The sequence below is a fragment of the Strigops habroptila genome, chromosome 9, assembly GCF_004027225.2.
Source record: "Strigops habroptila isolate Jane chromosome 9, bStrHab1.2.pri, whole genome shotgun sequence".
Lineage (NCBI taxonomy): Eukaryota > Metazoa > Chordata > Aves > Psittaciformes > Psittacidae > Strigops > Strigops habroptila.
The window spans coordinates 41781336-41798165 of record NC_044285.2 but is presented as its reverse complement, the minus strand read 5'-3'; the positions used below and the strand labels follow the sequence as shown (position 1 = coordinate 41798165).

Genomic DNA, 16830 nt, shown 5'->3' with positions numbered 1-16830 from the left:
AGCCAATTCACACTGGTGGTACATTCTCATTACTTAGCATTTCAGGCAGATATCAATCTTATTTTGTATGATAGCTCAGATGTTGGCATTACATTTCAGTTGGGATGATCTGGTTCAGCCTGAACAGCAGTAACTCAGCAGTAACTGCTGAAAAAGGAATCTCTTGATATCACAGCATGTTATTCTTTCCTGCAGCAAATACACTCTCCAAGACCACTTTGTAGCCCTAAACCTCCCCTCAGTATGTTAACAGAGTCATCTTTTCCACCATGCAAGTGACACTGAGTAATGGCTATTTCCTTTTAAATTAAAAACAAAACCAAGCCCATGGTTTCTTTAACAGTACATTTATTAGCCCTGGGAAATACTGCAATTCTACCCATCTGCTACATACACGTAAGACTTACTCCTACAATCTGCAGTCCACAAGTAATGGTTGAAGTGATACTCTTATCCCAAAACCCACAGGTAGTTTTAACCCCCTTAAGATATGCATGCTTTAACCATGCATTATAAACTGAGTGTTAGTGGTTTAAATGAGATCGGTTTATGTCTCCCACAGTATAAACTTTATTAGCCATGACTGTGAAGTACTTCAATCAATGTGAAGTTAGTTTTCTACATGAAATACCAGTGCCTGAGGATTTCTCTCCCATCCACTGGCACATCGACACATATGTAAGATAAAAATGCATCAAAACCAAGGCAAAGGTTTGAAGACAGCATCTTGTGAGAGATGCAGTGCTGTCTGGAGGTTTGCAAGAAGCCAGTACATGCAAGAACACTCAATATTCTCGGGATTTACCACTAATATCATCTCAGTACATCAACACTTCCTTCCTCTCATCCAGAAGGCCTGGACAACTACATGTAAGAATATAGTAAAACTTCTTATGGTTTCTTAGTGAAGAATTTGTAACAGCTTAGTCCTCTGCCTTTCAGAGGACTAAACCTCGCTTCTATGTAACTTGCTTTTTTTGCCCAGCATAAACAGAAATCACCCCACATTAAGGGCAACCTCAAGAGTATTTTTCTGCTGCGGAATCTACTGATGCACATCGACTGACTGCTGTTAGCAGACAGCAACTGACCTCCACCTCATTTTTTTTATATCCAAGAAATTAGTAGTGCTACTTTCAAAGGCAACTCTGAATGGTAACACAGCCCACGGAAACAAATAGTGGGTAACACCACACTCAAAAGCCAAGCTTTTAACAGTTGTGTTTGTTATCCTTCCATTTTCCACTGCTGCACTGCCTTCTTCTGGTCACTGTAACTGAAAAAAGGAAATGCAAGTTAGTACGGTCTCAGAAACCAGGAGACAAAAGAGTTAAATCATCTTCCAGTTGATTGTTTTTATACACACAATGCATGCGTTTGGATTGTATTCAACCTGTGCCAAGAGTAGGACAATACATCAGTAGCTAACTACAACAAACTCATCTGAGCACTGCTTGTATTAATGCACACTTCTTGTACAACACTGTCTCCAGATCAAGTAGTAAGTAAAGCCCCTGTAAATTCTGTGTGTATTCCTTCTCCAAACTCTGCCTACCACAAAATCCCACTAGCTCTTGACTATCTCAGCATGATACTCAGGAATCCTGTAATGAACTGACATGCACACTGGTATTAATCTGTAAGTAAGCATGTGCTATAAACTTGTAATCAAGAGAAGGTGAGCAGCTTGCTGAATCTGTAGAATTACATCCTTATGTTTTACAAAGTTAGTATTACCTTTCTGGCATGAGTTAAGCTCTATTTATTGCTCGTTAAACTAACACTGGTATCGTGCCTGTTAAGAACTGTTTATAAGCTGCAGAGCAGGCTGGAAAAGTGTGTTTTGGTGTTTATTTATTAATTACAACATGGCCACTACTACGAGAAAGTGATAAACCAGATCCAGTGAAATGAAGGGGAAAAAAGCTCCCTTTTCCAAAATAGAGCAGCTTTTTCACTTGCCAACAGCAACCAGCTTTCATGTGCCCGGATAACACAGAGAACTGAAGCATAAACACACAAATAAAAGCTGAAAACCTTCTCACACCACCTAGATGAGTTGGCAAAAGCTTTCAAAGTCACATAGGATGCATTCTATCCCTTCCTTAAAGGATTCCTGATTTGGATCAACCTCACACCATACATTTAATAATGGACTCCTGCTATTTTTTTTGCAGGCTGGTGTGGGAGCAGGCAAGAGCTTCCTTTAACAGAAGTACTCCTGATGCTTCTGTATTTGATCTGAAATCAATCCAGCAAGCTGCAGTAAAGCATCTCTTTCTTCTTTATCAAGGTAGCAGCAGCAATTTATCAGGAGTATGTCAGAGTATGCCAGTAATGGTTTGTAAAAAGGCACTGCACAGCTATTGAGCTGCTGAGACCCTAAAAAGAGTAAGCTGTAAGGCAACTGAGACTGCAGACATCACACAGTCTGCACCAGAAGCATCCTTCACGCAGGACAGCAATACCCTGATATCAGTGACCACATGTCAGGTGCACTGTATCAACTACAGCTTTTTCTTTTCACCACTTCACAAGTTGGTTCTCAAAAGCAGTATTTGAACCCAACAGCAAAGGATGTTCTTACATTTACAGAGTACTCTGAAAAGTATAAATGACATTAAAAGTGCATATTTCCTACATAAATACTTCCTTTGGAAAAGGGATTTGTCCTTATCCACCACTTTAGACTAAATTTTAACAGATATGTCCCACATTTAAAGTTATTTCCCTTTTTACTAACAATTATTTAGTAGAAAAGCTTTACAAAAAGCTGTAATAGCGTTACAGCCACTACCACTTCCCTTTTTCCTGGTGAGTTATCAAAGAAACAGAGTAATTCTTCCACATAAATCTGAAGGTAGTTGCTCCTGCATCTACTTGCAAAGTAGTTTTACTAGGGCAAAGGCATGAAACACAGCTGAGCTGCAAAGCTTTAAACCATTCTGGAGATGCCTGGAATTCTGCAATGTAATCCAAGGAGCTCTGCAGAGATTAATTCCTAATCAAAGATTACACTCAGTATAATCATTAAATTGCACGTTTGACAAGACTGATTAAATAAACTCGCGTTTATTACACCAATTCGTATTTTTATGGTCTGGTCTTATAAAGATCCCTAGGACTTAACTACTCTCTGCAGCATGATTTAGAGTGCATTTGTAGTTGTATTTTATGTTCAACTGCACCCAAGTTGGGATGAATGTCTGCAGATTACAAGCCTCTGTCAGTCCTAACTCAGCTTAAAAAGCCTACTTAAACCTCCTCCTCCAAAATTCAAACAGGAAATGGAAAGTATTATTATTCCATGATTCTTCATGGAATGGTTTGGGTTGGAAAGGACCTTAAGATCATCTAGTTCCAATCCCCCTGCCATAGGCAGGGACACCTCACACCAGACCATGTCTCCCAAGGCTCTGTCCCACCTGGCCTTGAACACTGCCATGGATGCAGCATTTATCGCTTCTCTGGGCACCCTGTGCCAGCGCCTCCGCACCCTTGGAGGGAAAAACTTCCTTATTATCTAACCTGAATCTCTCCCGTTTCAGTTTGAACCCATCACCCCTTGTCCTATCACTACAGGCCCTGATGAAGAGTCCCTCTCCAGCATCCTTGTAGCCCCCTTCACACACTGGAAGCTGCTTCAGATAATGCAGCTTCTCTTGTCCAGGCTGAACAGCCCCAACTTTCTCAGCCTGTCTTCATATAAATGTCCATTTCTATGTATAAGCACAGAACCACCAGAAATCCTCCTTCCAGCTATTACCCCAGTGTAATCTTTACCTTACGTACTGGTACAGGCACCATCATCTCTGTCATCAGCACAGATGAACCAGCGTTACCTCAGCGGTTATCTTCTAGAAGTTATCACCCTGCAATCAAGAGAGGATACAACTAAGAGAAGTACGTTTTACAGCATGAGTCAACCTATAGCACTCCCCCCCCATTTCAAAACAGTCACAATCTTGGGTTTGCAGATTATTCTGTTGCAAGTTTTACTACTTCTCTTCTAAGTGGTGGAGGATTCACTGGCTTGGAATGGACTGGAATGGCTTAGTGACAGGTTGCATGGCTTATGGATTCTCATTCCTTGTCAATGGTGCACTGCCATGTTAAATCCATAAGTTGAACGACAAAAATTTACTGAGGACTAAACAGTAGTACAAAGCTTTTGGGTGTGTGGTTTTAGTTGGAGGTCTTCATGTCTACTATATTCAAGAGCATCTTTTGAACTTCATGGCTTTACCTGAGTCAGAACAACTTGCCCCAGGTTCTGCCACATGTACCAGTTATCCCTGTAACGCAGTGTCAAACCAAAGAGATTCAGGCATCCAACTAAAGTTTGCAATGGCTCGTTTCAAACTCTGCTATTAGGCAAGCTAAACCAATTCCTCATTTCACAAAGCTTTAGTTTTGTTACAATATAGTATATGCAGCCTCTTTAAGCATCTTCTCTGAAAGATACTGGGCGCAAAATACCCCCTCCCAACCCTACCTGACAATATTCTGGCTACAGTGAGCTGCATTAGTTTCAAAACTGGTGCCATTAAATGCTTTTATCCAAGAAGAAATGTTGAATTTGGAGAACTTTTAATATATTGAAGTATTTCTTTTCCTTTTTAAAATCTAGACAGCATTTCCATTGCCATGACGTGCAGCTTGGCTTTACTGTACTAGAGGAAGACAACTTGGTTCAATTTTGACTTAGACTGGAAAAACTAGTTTGCTTTGCTTACCATCTTTGCTGTTTCACAGGCATTTGATGCTTTAAATCAGCTGTGGAATGCTGAAAGATTCACTTGTTTTTAGGAAGCCATAAGCCTTTGAGAAGTTGGAGAGAAAGACTTCTTTGCTTATCTTATTTTCTCCTTTGGAATCAAAGATGTTCCTTTAAAAGTGAAACACTACAGAGTTGCAAAAATTGGAAACAGTATGAGCAAGCATCGTTTTGCAGCTTCTTTGATGGAATTGGTCAAGGGGTTTTATTGTTACAGTATTCTGGAGCTGACTTACATGTACATGATTCATTTGGAAGGGAGATCCTTTCAAACTCCCCACGAAACAGTAGGAAGGCAGAAACCAGCATTATCCACTTGCTTTTTCGGGTTAAGTGAATGATATCCTCTATTTTTTTTTTCTTTACACAAGGATCTGAAGATATTTTGTACTGAGAACACTGTGACTTCAAATTCTAGGCACAACTGAACTCTGTGTGGAACAGCCCCACCACCCTCCAACACAAGCAATACTTTGTTTAAGAATGAGATGCTGAACATGTAGAACAATCCATCTCCATGTTAGATGGTTGGATGTTGTGTGGAAGCTCTTAAGAACTGCTTGTTCCATTCATGAGGAAAATCAGATGGGAAGTGTGGCATTTCAGGGAAACTTTACTTTGAAAATTACAACACTAGTACACAGCTCAAGTTTTATACATTTAACATCTGCTTTTTGAAAGAAATGTTAACAATTTTGAAATGAAATTAAACACGGGTTTAACTTTTCCTCACAAAAGCATAAGTCATGGAGGGGAAAACTTAACAGGCAACAATAAAAAAAAGGTAAAAACAACTTTTCCTTTTAGTAGTCCTCTGGTAGTAAAGATAGAACAACTTCCACTTTTCTCTTTTGTTTGAGAAGTAATTTGTCTTGGTCCAAAAGTTTAAAGAGTGTTTTTAGTATCTGCTTCTGCCTCCACCTCTATCGGATCTGCTTCCACCACGGCCACCACCTCTGGGTGCTCCGCGGCTTGAACTACTGTAAGAATCACGAGGAGGTGGATAGCCCCTTTCCATGGACGGGGGAAGACCCCTGTCTTGTCTTCCGACACGATCACGGCCACTTGAGTAGACATCACTTCTGCTGCTTGAGTAACTTTCTCGGCTTCCATATCCATCTCGTGTGCTGCCGTAATCGTCATAGCGACTGCTTCCACCATAAGATGGCGGGGGCCCTCGTGCAGGTGGAGCACTACGTGAGTTACCTGCAGGGTCAATGGTCAGGTAATATGGCAACACCATAAGTTATATAGAACAATTTCAATCTGAATTTACAGAATTGCTGTATTTAAATGGTTACTGCTACTCTTTTGTATGTATCGAGATGTTCTTAATATTATCTGCCACATTAATGGTATTTAAAGTGGGGATTGCATATCAGGCAGTGAGTGGATTTGAAGACGGTGTTTATTCAGGCAGGCTCTTTACTGGGTATTCCAGAACAGCTTGTTATTTTAGAGAAGAAACTCAGCCATATTTTCCAGAGATAGTTGCAATTCTGAACTGTAGATTTTGCTTCTTTAGTATATAGCTTATTTAATATGATGGTAACCAACAACTGCACTTTCACTGTAGGGGGAAAAAAAAAGTGTGCCACTTCCCCGTAAAACACAAGCAACCTAGTAAAAATCAGATTTTATGACACCTGTACAGCTTAATACATGATCCTCAAAATGGATTCTTACCATAACTATCATATGAATCTCTGTAGGAGCCGCCGCTTGGATGATCCGAGTAGTCTCTGTCACGTCCACCACCGTATCCATCACGATCACTATAGGAGGAAAGACTACTAAGACTTAGTACAAGTCAGTGAGATCATGGCAAGAATAAAATGACAAGGAGAAAAATCCAACAGTAGGTACCTATATCCCCTAGAGGGGTATTCATCACGTGAACTGGAGTGACCATAATCACGGTACGCGTAGTCTCGAGGAGGTGGTGCGTAGTCCCGCGTATCCCTGGAGCTGGGATAATCTCTGCTTGAGTAACTGCAAAGAACAGGAATTGAGATGTCAGCCCTGTGTCACACCTCAAAAGATCAAAATCCTTCTCTGAACAAAAAAGCCAAACTAAATGAGTAAAGGGAACTTACCCGTCTTTAGTGCTATAGCCATCATCTCTTGGAGACATGTAGACATCTCTTCGTGATGGCATCGGTTCTCTGCGTGGAGGACCACCGTAACTGTCTCTTCCACGTGACACAGGAGCTTAAGAGAAAGAGTCCAAGTGCTTAATTATCATTTAGCCACACAAAAGACTCCTCAAAGCAAGTATTAGCAGATAATATCCCTGTTTATAGGGATTTAAAAGTATCTCTGCAGCCTACATTTATAATGCTTTACACTTCTGCTTATACAGTTTAAAAGCGGCACTAGAAGGAACATATCATATCACACCACATTATTCTAAACAGCTACAAAATGATACTGGTATGAAAATAACTGATAGATTAGGAAAGAATACATTATCCCGCAACACACGTCAGAATCAATGATTTGCAACAGTTCCTGAACTAGAACTAAGCTGCTCCAGCTGATAAGGCAACAAAGTAATCCAAGAGCTCCTTACCTCTTCCTCCCATACTACTGCTACGCACTGGTCCTGAAGGTGCAGATCTTTTAGGTGGAGGGCCTCCACTTCGTGGAGGTGGGCCTCTCTTCATGGGAAGCGGTCCTCGAGAAGATCCTAGAAGGGTAAGCCATGAACCAACTTGTTATTTCTGTGATACCCACCCATACGCCCCTAAAACCTGAGCTACAATAACCTAGGCGCTGTTATTACTGCTGTGTGATCAACAGCAAACCTCTAAAACTAGCCTTCAAAGCCTTCTCCTGTATTTTGGCCACCTCTAGATGCTACTGGCAGAACTGAGAGCCCACCGAGCTAACTGTCCACAGCCTAAACTGCTATCAAGAACTGTCTTTTAGAACTTATGCAAAAGCCACAGTGTGACCCAAGTGAGAAAGACAAGCTGTGACTGATTACAGATACCAGCTAAGTGCTCAACAAGTTACTATTCTCAGAAGACAAGAGCCACCTGGGAGGATGTACTAGAGAAGATCCTACAGAGAGGGAACAGAGACACTACAGAGTCTGTAGAACCTACTACACAGACTCTCCAAGACAGGAGTTTTCACTATTTCCAGGGTTTTTTCCTGCATTACAGCTTTTACTGTTATACCTCAGGCGCTGCTTGCTTTTAAGTGACAGTTCTGTTTTGATACTGAAAAGGGTCTCAATAAATAGCTGTATTTTTGATACTGAAAAGTCTCTGAATAAACAGCTGTATCTTAAGTTAAAGAATATCCAGTATCAAGTAATATATTATCCTTCCACTTCGGCAAGCTTCAACTCAACACACTTTTATAACAACCAAAAAGCCTTAGCTTCCTTAGCTCCCACTATGATCTGGAAGGACCAGTTCTAGAACTTGGTGAGTTTAGACCTCTTGCTAGTAAGAATGAAAGGCAGTTCCCTTTCCCTGGTGGAAGAGAATCACTTTTTCAACTTGAATACCAGAAAGCTTCCTTTCTCACGTGCAGGGCAGGAGTTTTGCTTTTCTTTCATAGCCAAAAAAGTCAAGTGGAGTGTTAGTTGTAGAAGGGAATCTTCAGATTTGAAAGCCTTTTCTTAAGGTGTACTTGCCTAATCAAAAATGTGACTAAACTGCTGAGATCACATTTCATCAGTTTATTAAAGAACAAGGAGTGCACTATTCGGCTGTTTGACTTTATTTTTTTTTTTTCCAGTAGGATTATTGTCATCTTCCAATGGGATTGTCTTGTATGTTGTCCAAGTATATAATGAGAGAGGTCAATACATACCCAAGTGACTCCCTCTTGAAGGTGGTCCTCTTGCGCCACTGCCGCCTCTTCCACCTCTAAGGCCCCTGGGAGGACCTCTGCTTCGTGGAGGGGGGGGCGGCCCACGCCTCCCACCACTTTCAAAGGATGGCTTGGTTGCTTGTTCCACTTTAATTGCTTTCCCATCTAATGACTAAAGAAGAAGCTGCTTTACTTACTGCTCAGTCACGTTTGTACGTCTTAAATTAAGCCCCTCTTGCTTCACTATTATAGGGCTTCCATTTTATAAAGTTAGAGCAACTCTAGAACTGCTTTGAGTCTTCAGTATTAGTCCCCATGTACTCAGCAGCATGTTGGGCCTAATTTCTACAGTACTTCATTCTTGTGGTATTGATGGAAAAAAAAAACCCTAATACAGAGCAGCATCAGAAAGGACTTTCAGTGAAAACACAAGTGTCCAATGATTACGGCAGCCCCATGTCACTTATTCTGCAAATGAAACACCATTTATGATCTCCAATTTACTTTCAATTGCCACGGGCTTTTGTACCCAACTAGGACTGCACCAGTAGTGACAGGATTAAGCTGAAGGTATCTTAGCTTCAGTTGGGGTTTCTGGCAATGGGGAGGCCGTTTAGTACATTGTCTTGATGTCCTGATAAAACGGTGATCATTGAAGTACTTAGAAGTAATTTCAGTATCTACAAAGCAGAGCGAGTATGAGAATTCACTCCACTCCTCTACTGTTTCAGGCTGGGTTTTTAAAAGAGGTGACTGTTACATTTACTCTATTGCTTTTCCAGAGTGGAGGTGCTTTGTGGTGGGTTTTTAGAGTTTGAAAGTGGAAGGTTTTTGCTGGAATATAGACCTGCAGTAACAGGAACTCTGCAGCCAACTATCGTACCTCCAACATGAGCAGGTGGTAAGACACAATGAGTAACAACTTCATTCATCAAATCTCTGCATAATCTTTGCACACCAAACACTTGGTAATTACAGCAGAGCCACTATCACAAGCTCTGCTGCACTTCAGTTACTGCACATCTATCCTGGCAAACATGGTTTGTCTTTTTTAGCAGTTGAATATTTACCTCTGCTATGACAACTAATGAATCAGGCAGGAAGTGTTGCTTATGGCACTCCTTAGCTGCAATAAATGAACAATGTGACTCTTGTGATGTCTTACTCTGAACTGCTGACAGGATTTTACTGAGGTACTGAATCTTTTTTGTTCTCCACTGAAATCTAGGTCTCTCTGAACTCATCCACTTCAGTAGCTCGTATTCCTCCACCATATGTAGCTGTAGCTACTGTTTGGAAAACCTGTGTGTATATCCACAGGTCCAACTGGATCCAATGTGAGGAAAAGAAATTAAGAAATACTAGCAACACCAGATTTGGCTTGGCTTTGACTTCATAGAAGTATTTTACTTATGGAAGATTCTTCCAAAAGCCTTTTTGGCATGACAAGCTCAACCATTCCAGGAGCAAGCATTAGTACCTCTAATCACTGGAACTTATCAGGTTGTATCATTATTTTGCCATCATCATTCATCTGTCTCAGTCATCCTTCTCAAAACAGCAACAGTGGGCTTGAAGCCTTAAGCTTTGCCATCATGACCTTAGTTTCTTTACATCTTGTTTGAAGTTCAGTAAACCAAACACCATCCCCTTCTGCTAACATGGGTTCTGAGAACCTGGATGCTCACTCCAAGTTCTTTAGGTATTTTTATGGAGGAGGCAGAGTTTTCCTTATTTCTCCTCCTATTTCCTTCTGCCTTGCACTCATGCATCTTACTGAGGCAGAAGAAGGTTTTCTTTTGAAACTGCTTCCTGCAAGCAGTCTTAAAAGGCTATGCCTGAGGTCCAAAAAGACCTTTCGTTAGGTCCAAGAGATTATTTTTCCTTTTATTTTGTTAACCAGAAGATATTAGTCAAAAGTCTGTCCCGTTTTAAAGCAGAAGGGACAACTTCATTTTATAGGTTCTTAGTTCAAAGAAAGGTCTCATCCCTCTGACAGATCAAACTCACACAAGCCATCTCAAAGAATTTTTCAATGACCCCAAAGCACCAGTTGTCCCCACGAACACTCATTAATTGGTGTTTATAACCTTGAATCAGAGTGTTGCAGTAGCATTTTCACTATGATATGGGCACCATAAAGTAGAATCACCCTGGTGCTAAAAAGCAGCTCACTAATTGAAGATAAGAGTCATTTAAGGATAATAATAGATTGGCAATCATAAGAGCTCTTATGTGGAATGAACAATCTATACAGCTTTGTAAGATGAGCCAGGGAACCTTAACCAAACAGGATTAGAGAACTGTCCTGCAAACTGTTCCATATTCCAATGGGAAAGATGAATGAAATCTGAAGTTTCAGGAGTGGGTCAGAAATCAAGTATTCCAAAGGGACACAGGGGGTTCCTCTCAAATGGATCATTGTACTTTGGATGCTGCAGTGACTCCACCATTTCTGCACATTCCTTGATGGCAGATCAAATGAGCTTCCTTCCACCAAATATATTCAAGAAGTGAGGATCTTTTCTTATCAGGCTGAGCTGCTACATATTGTATTGCTTCTTCACCAGCAGACATGGAAGCACTTTCTTGTTGGTTACAGGAAGACAACCTTCTGCAGCGCTGAGTATGCTTTAGACTGTTGTTTGGATTGTAGGATTTGCTTCCAACCTCTTAACACAGTCCAGCTGGCCTGGCAGGTCTACGCTGGAATTACAGCTTTGGCTTGTGCTGGATGTTTCCTCCAAGGTCATAGCCTCTCTTTCATTATTCATTTTGCCTTCAGGACTTAAAAAACAAATGATCAGAACAGCCTACTGCACAAACTCACCATCAGAGACTTGCAGTGCTCGCATCTGTGTCCAGGTATGTGCCTTTCCTGACATCAGGATGTAGGCTTGACTACCATGAAATGAGGTGGTTCTTAAAAAAGGCTGGTGATTTGCTATGGTAAAGTACTCCTGGCATTTCCTCTGTGCTGCTCAGACGTGCTCACCTTGATCCAATCCTGCACAGAAAGTAACTGAAGTGAAAAATCTCCATCCCCACTCCAGAAACTGTTATCTCCTGACCTCTTTCCGCAGGACTGAAGTTAATCTTCAAGTAAGCTTAGACTAGTCTATGCTTGTACCATTTTAGACTGAAACATAATTAATACCGTTCCTTCCTCCCCAAGAAAGGAGCAAAACATTGGATGTTTTGCATGAATACACGCAAAGAAAAAAAATAAAAGTAAATTCATGCTTGCAGAATCTAAGTCAGCCCCTTCTGCTAGCTCCAACTTGGAATTCCTTTGGAATATCAAAGTGAGCAACCCAAGTGATGCAGAACTCTTCCCCCTGGCTGAGCAGGTCAAGTAACTCCTTACAGACTGCTTGAACTACTGTCTGCACAACGCTTCTGCTCCTTCTTCTGCATGAGCACTCCAATCCAGCATTTGGAAATGAACAGGAAAACTCCCAAGTCGTCATTTGTTACAGTGTTCTCTTCCTACGGTATGCCTCAATCACTCCTCCTCACATCTAGGATGCAGTCTTTTTGAGGTACGAGCAGAATTTAGGGTCCAGAAGGCTTTCTGAAGATGAAGACAAGAGACTACTTCATGAACATCTTCCACATCCTTCATATCCAACCAAGCTAGGTATGTTGAAGACATCATTCTAGGTCAAATCCCAAGTGAGGATTCTCTTTTCATACACTATTTGCTGTTCAGATTTCAAAGCTGAGGCAGGTACTTTTAAATTTGTAGTGTTGAAGACAGAAACCATGACACTGATGCTCCACAAGGCCGTACTCTTTCACATTTCTTGACAATGATGCAGATGGGTGCATTCCAGAACATGCAGACATTACCTCAGCCACACTCAATCTGATTTAGCTATTTCACTAAGTATTACTTTCATAAACGTTTCCAATGTGACCAAACACATGCCACAACAGTCAAGATTTAGAACAGTTGGTGATTATTTCCAGAGGGATTTTCATGTGAAAGTTGCACTCCACAAACACTTTAAGATCAGTGACTGAACTCCTTTCAGTCTGACAGTTGTCGGTGCTTTGTTCAGTGAGGAAATCTGTGTTTAAGAACCTGCAGTAAGTCTTCAGAACTGTAGCAAACTACACAATGGAGCTATAAATTCAATAGAAGAAGCACCTTTAAGGATGTTTAGGCTGGTACAAAAAGGACATTCTCTGACTTGTCACTCTCTGCCTTGACAAAGCTACTAACTTGTTTAAGAAAGAAGTAAGTCTCCACAAGAAGTAACACTATTGTCATGAGGTTGTCCTGAAGCACCCAGAAACTAAGTACACAGAGCAGAAAGCTGCTGTAACACAAAACAAGGCAGGTTTTACTATTTGTGTTCACAGTGAACACTACAGCAAGCTTGTTCATTCCCAAAGTGCAAATATTCATCACGCTTTACTTACTGACCGCAATGACTGACATTCTTCTTTCACTTCAATGTCTTATGCTAAGAAGACAAACAGCTATCAAAATCCCAAACGTTCATTAACCAGAATCAAGAGAGGTTTCTTCACCTTACATAAATGGCACCTCAGAGACACTGCTTAAAGGCCAATGCAGCATGACCTTAACACATCTGTCCAGATTATGCATGAAAGACCAGAGCCTGAAATTCAAGGTGACAGAGAAAAAAGCTTTCACTGCCTAAAGAGACAGCAACTCTATGAAGATAAGCAGCTGCTGACCAGGAAGTTGCAAACTTACATCTACCTTCTCAAACACATGCCAGAACAGAGATCACAAGAGGCTACAAATCCTTTGACAAACTACCCACGTAACTATCACAGGCTTTTTTTGCTCCAAACTCCCAGGTTTCTCTTTTTAAAGGCATCACATATGCATTATTTATTTCCTTTTAAAGTCATACCATTGCATTGCAGGGTGTAAACAAGCAAATTCAATTGCTAGTTCACTGCAAAGATATTTCACATTAACAGGCAGGATGCTCCTCAAGCATCCTAAGTAAATTTAGGATGCAAGTCACAAATGTAGGAGTTACCTACGCATTACCAGATAGCACATCAACATCCAGCAAGCCCAGTAGGGAAGTCACATTAAACCCACATTAAGGGAACCATGAATACTTTTCAACTAAGTCACTTCCCCACAGTGTAATTTACACAATCCTGCATTCAAATATAACAACATTGTAGGAAGCACGCAAGAATGAAGAGCTGACAACTAAAAAGCCCTCCAAACAAATAAAAGGAAGTATAACTGACAGCCAGACTTCACTTTCTACTTCCAAGTCCATAATTGGGAGAAAGTGATTCCAGCTTCACAGAGACAGAGGCATTTGGCCAAGTTATGACTTGCCTCCAGGATCTCCTAACCCACTGTCTTTCCAACTTTTATTGCTAGTTAATTTACCCCACAGATCAATACTGCCGGTCAACAGCAACATGTAATTGGTCTTAATTCCTACCTTCCCATTCATATCTCTGGCAGCATCTTTTGCATCTGCTGGACTTTCAAATGTGACAAAGGCAAATCCTCTGGACTTGTTGGTTTCACGATCCTTCATCAAAAGGACTGCAAAAAGAAAGCCAAGTTACCCTTCCCTGTAATTAGGCAGCAACATCTAACCCTTATTTAACCTTTTAAGCTCAGAACTTCTTAGAGGACATGAAAGCGCTATCACTTCCAGATGATCAACGCCAAAAGAGTCATCACAGCTATTTTGTTGCTTTTTATTTCTTAGTATCTTAAAATAGAAAGGTTTTTCTTTGTACCTTCCACGATGCGTCCATATTTGCAGAATACAGCCTCAAGGGCTTTTTCATTCGTCTCTGTGTTCAGGCCCCCGATGAACAGCTTCCCAGGACGATCTGCTTCAACCATTTTGACTCTGAAAGTGACCTATTAAGAGCATAAGGTTATTATTAACAAAACATCAGACTGCAATAGAGACTTCCAGCACCACCTCATACAACATCAATGACTCCTAAAAAGTACAAGCTAATTTTCTTGAGCCAGATGTCAGGAGTTATAAAGAACAGAACAAATGTATAATCTTTAGACTGAAGCAATTAAAGGCAGTACTAACTTCAGTTATTTCTTCACATTGTATCGTCTATCTCAAACAGGTTAACTTTAAAAAGTGGAACAAGGCATTGATGAGAACTCTTCAGCTCAAGTAGCATCAGTGAATATGGGAAGTTTTCAGGGTGACTGCCTTGATACCCTCAATGGTAAATCCAAGTACTCCCTCTAAATCCTGCCATAGATGTATTCAATATGTCAAAGCAACACCAAAATACTAGCTTTCAAGTCAGCTTGGGCCAATACTCCAAATTAAGTTCATTCTTTAAGCCATTCCAAGCACATTGAGACTATGGAAGTCCTGGCCTACACAACTTGTCAGCCTGAACGAATACCAGACCATCACTGCAGCTCCACACAGTAAGGCCACCGCTAAGGCAAGGCGAGGGAGGAGAAAGGGCAAGAGTAGCCCAAGACAAAGCTGAACCGCGGAGCGCCTGGCAACCCCCTGGCGCCTGCATTCAAACGCGACCCGCACGCCTCCGGCGCCGTGGCGGGAAGCCCCAGCAGGGTTCAAGGAGGGCCGGCGCCGCAGCGGGGACAAAGCAGCCCCCCGGGAAGCACGAGGCCGGCGGCGCCGCGCAGCTCAGGAGGCCGCGGCGTGCGCGGCCGCCCCTCTCTGCGCCCCCCCGGCCCGGGCAGAGGCGCGGCGGGCCGGGGAGCGGGCGGAGCTGAGCACGGGAGGAAGAGGGGGGCGTCAGACCCTCCGCGGGCTCCAGACACCACCACAAAATGGCGGCCACCTTTGGCAAGGACTCTTCTCCCACCCGGCACCGAACGACCGCCCCGGCACTAACGCGACCGCGCAGCTCAGCCCCGTCTGGAGCCATTTCGCCGGCCTCCCTCCGTCCTCCTCGGGGATGCGGCGGACCACGCGGCGGGACCTCGAGCAGATCCCCCCGCACCTAAAATGGCGGCCACCGCGCCTCACGCGGCTAGGACCCCCCCCTCTCCCCGCCACAGCCACGATGCTCCCCCCGGCCTCCACAGGGCCGGGCGGGCAGGGAGGCCGGCCTGGCCCCGCCGCGCCTCGCCCCAGGCCCGCAGCGGCGGAACACAGCTCCCTCACCCATAGGCCGCGCCTCTCCCCGCGCCGCCGCCTTCCCGCGGCCCAGCCCCGACCTGCAGGGCCCCGCTGTCCCCTAAGTTGAGCCGCCGGGCCCGCTGGGCTCGGCTGGCAGCACTCACCTCCTCTCGCACCGACCCGCAACTGCGCAATGAGGGCGAACAAAGGCGCTGCAGGCCTTTATACCGCTGACGTCACGGGCCGGCCAGAGACCCGGATGCATGCGGCGGAGAGCCCGGCAGGGGGAGGCCGCAGCCCGCCGCGGTCACCCGGGGCTGGTGCGGGTTGCTCGGCACGACCCGGCCTTCCCGCAGCTATAGGCAGCGGCCCGCCGGAGGGCTCCGCGGCTCCGAACACCCGCCTTGCCGGGAGACGGGGCGGGGGGGGTGTGAGCCGCGGTAAAGGAGCGCGGCCCGCTCCTCCCAGCCAGGAAAGGCGCGTTGCCGCGGAGCTCCGCAGCCCACTTTGAGCGGGGTGTCCGCGGGAGCGAAATCCCTCACAGAAGGGGCAGCTTAGCTTTGGGGAGGTTTAATTGGTTTAATTAACGTGTGCATGTTAATGCCCCTTCCTTGGAAACTGACAGTGAAGTGACATTAGGGGTTGAAAATGAAATAAGTCGTCAAAGTTTTGTGCTGCTTCAACTAACTCCCAGTTTTTAATTACACCTGGAGGTTAATTGTGGCTGTTTGCTTTTGCTGGCTGAACCTGGTAGCTGAGAAGTTAGGAGGAAGCCTGGGCATGCAAAAATTGGCTGTTTTCATTATTTGAATGTGTAGATTATCTAAGCTGGTGCTACCAAAGCACCCAGTCTAATCCTCACTCAGTTTTATACTGTAAAAACAAGAATGGGTTTTTCTGTCACATTCTTAAAGACCTAAAAGGAGGATGTCTGGTCATGGATTTGGAGTGGTTTTTACAAGGACAACTATTTTGCAAGTCTCCATTCATTGCTTTTTATAAATATTCCCCAAGCACAGTGAGCTTGGTCAGGATCTGCACATAACACCCATTCCTACTCCTCGAAGAAGGGCTCTTAGAGTCCTACAAGAAGGAATTGCTGGTTCCTTGAATGTTTTAGGATCTCACAGAGCT

General features: G+C 43.3%; 1 protein-coding gene and 1 non-coding gene across 7 annotated transcripts; both read right to left on the bottom strand.

Annotated features, from left to right (window-relative positions):
- Positions 1-330: 330 nt before the first annotated feature.
- RBMX (RNA binding motif protein X-linked) lies at positions 331-16097 on the bottom strand. Of its 6 annotated transcripts, none has more exons than XM_030498551.1 (11): positions 15861-16097; positions 14363-14489; positions 14056-14162; positions 8606-8777; positions 7350-7466; positions 6874-6988; positions 6644-6769; positions 6464-6567; positions 4737-5983; positions 3784-3872; positions 331-1276 (listed from the first exon to the last, which is right to left on the bottom strand). In XM_030498551.1, exons 2-9 carry the CDS (start codon positions 14469-14471, stop codon positions 5676-5678), a joined length of 1158 nt encoding a protein of 385 aa, XP_030354411.1. In that variant the 5' UTR covers positions 14472-14489; positions 15861-16097; the 3' UTR covers positions 331-1276; positions 3784-3872; positions 4737-5675. The 6 variants fall into 6 exon arrangements, with proteins under 6 accessions (XP_030354411.1, XP_030354415.1, XP_030354412.1 ...); XM_030498555.1 differs by having other exon boundaries at positions 6464-6552; positions 15861-15962; XM_030498552.1 differs by having other exon boundaries at positions 14363-14492; positions 15861-15920.
- On the bottom strand, positions 14233-14306 carry LOC115613373. The gene has a single exon (XR_003993374.1). It is a non-coding gene; the product is annotated as a small nucleolar RNA SNORD61 (small nucleolar RNA).
- Positions 16098-16830: the final 733 nt, after the last annotated feature.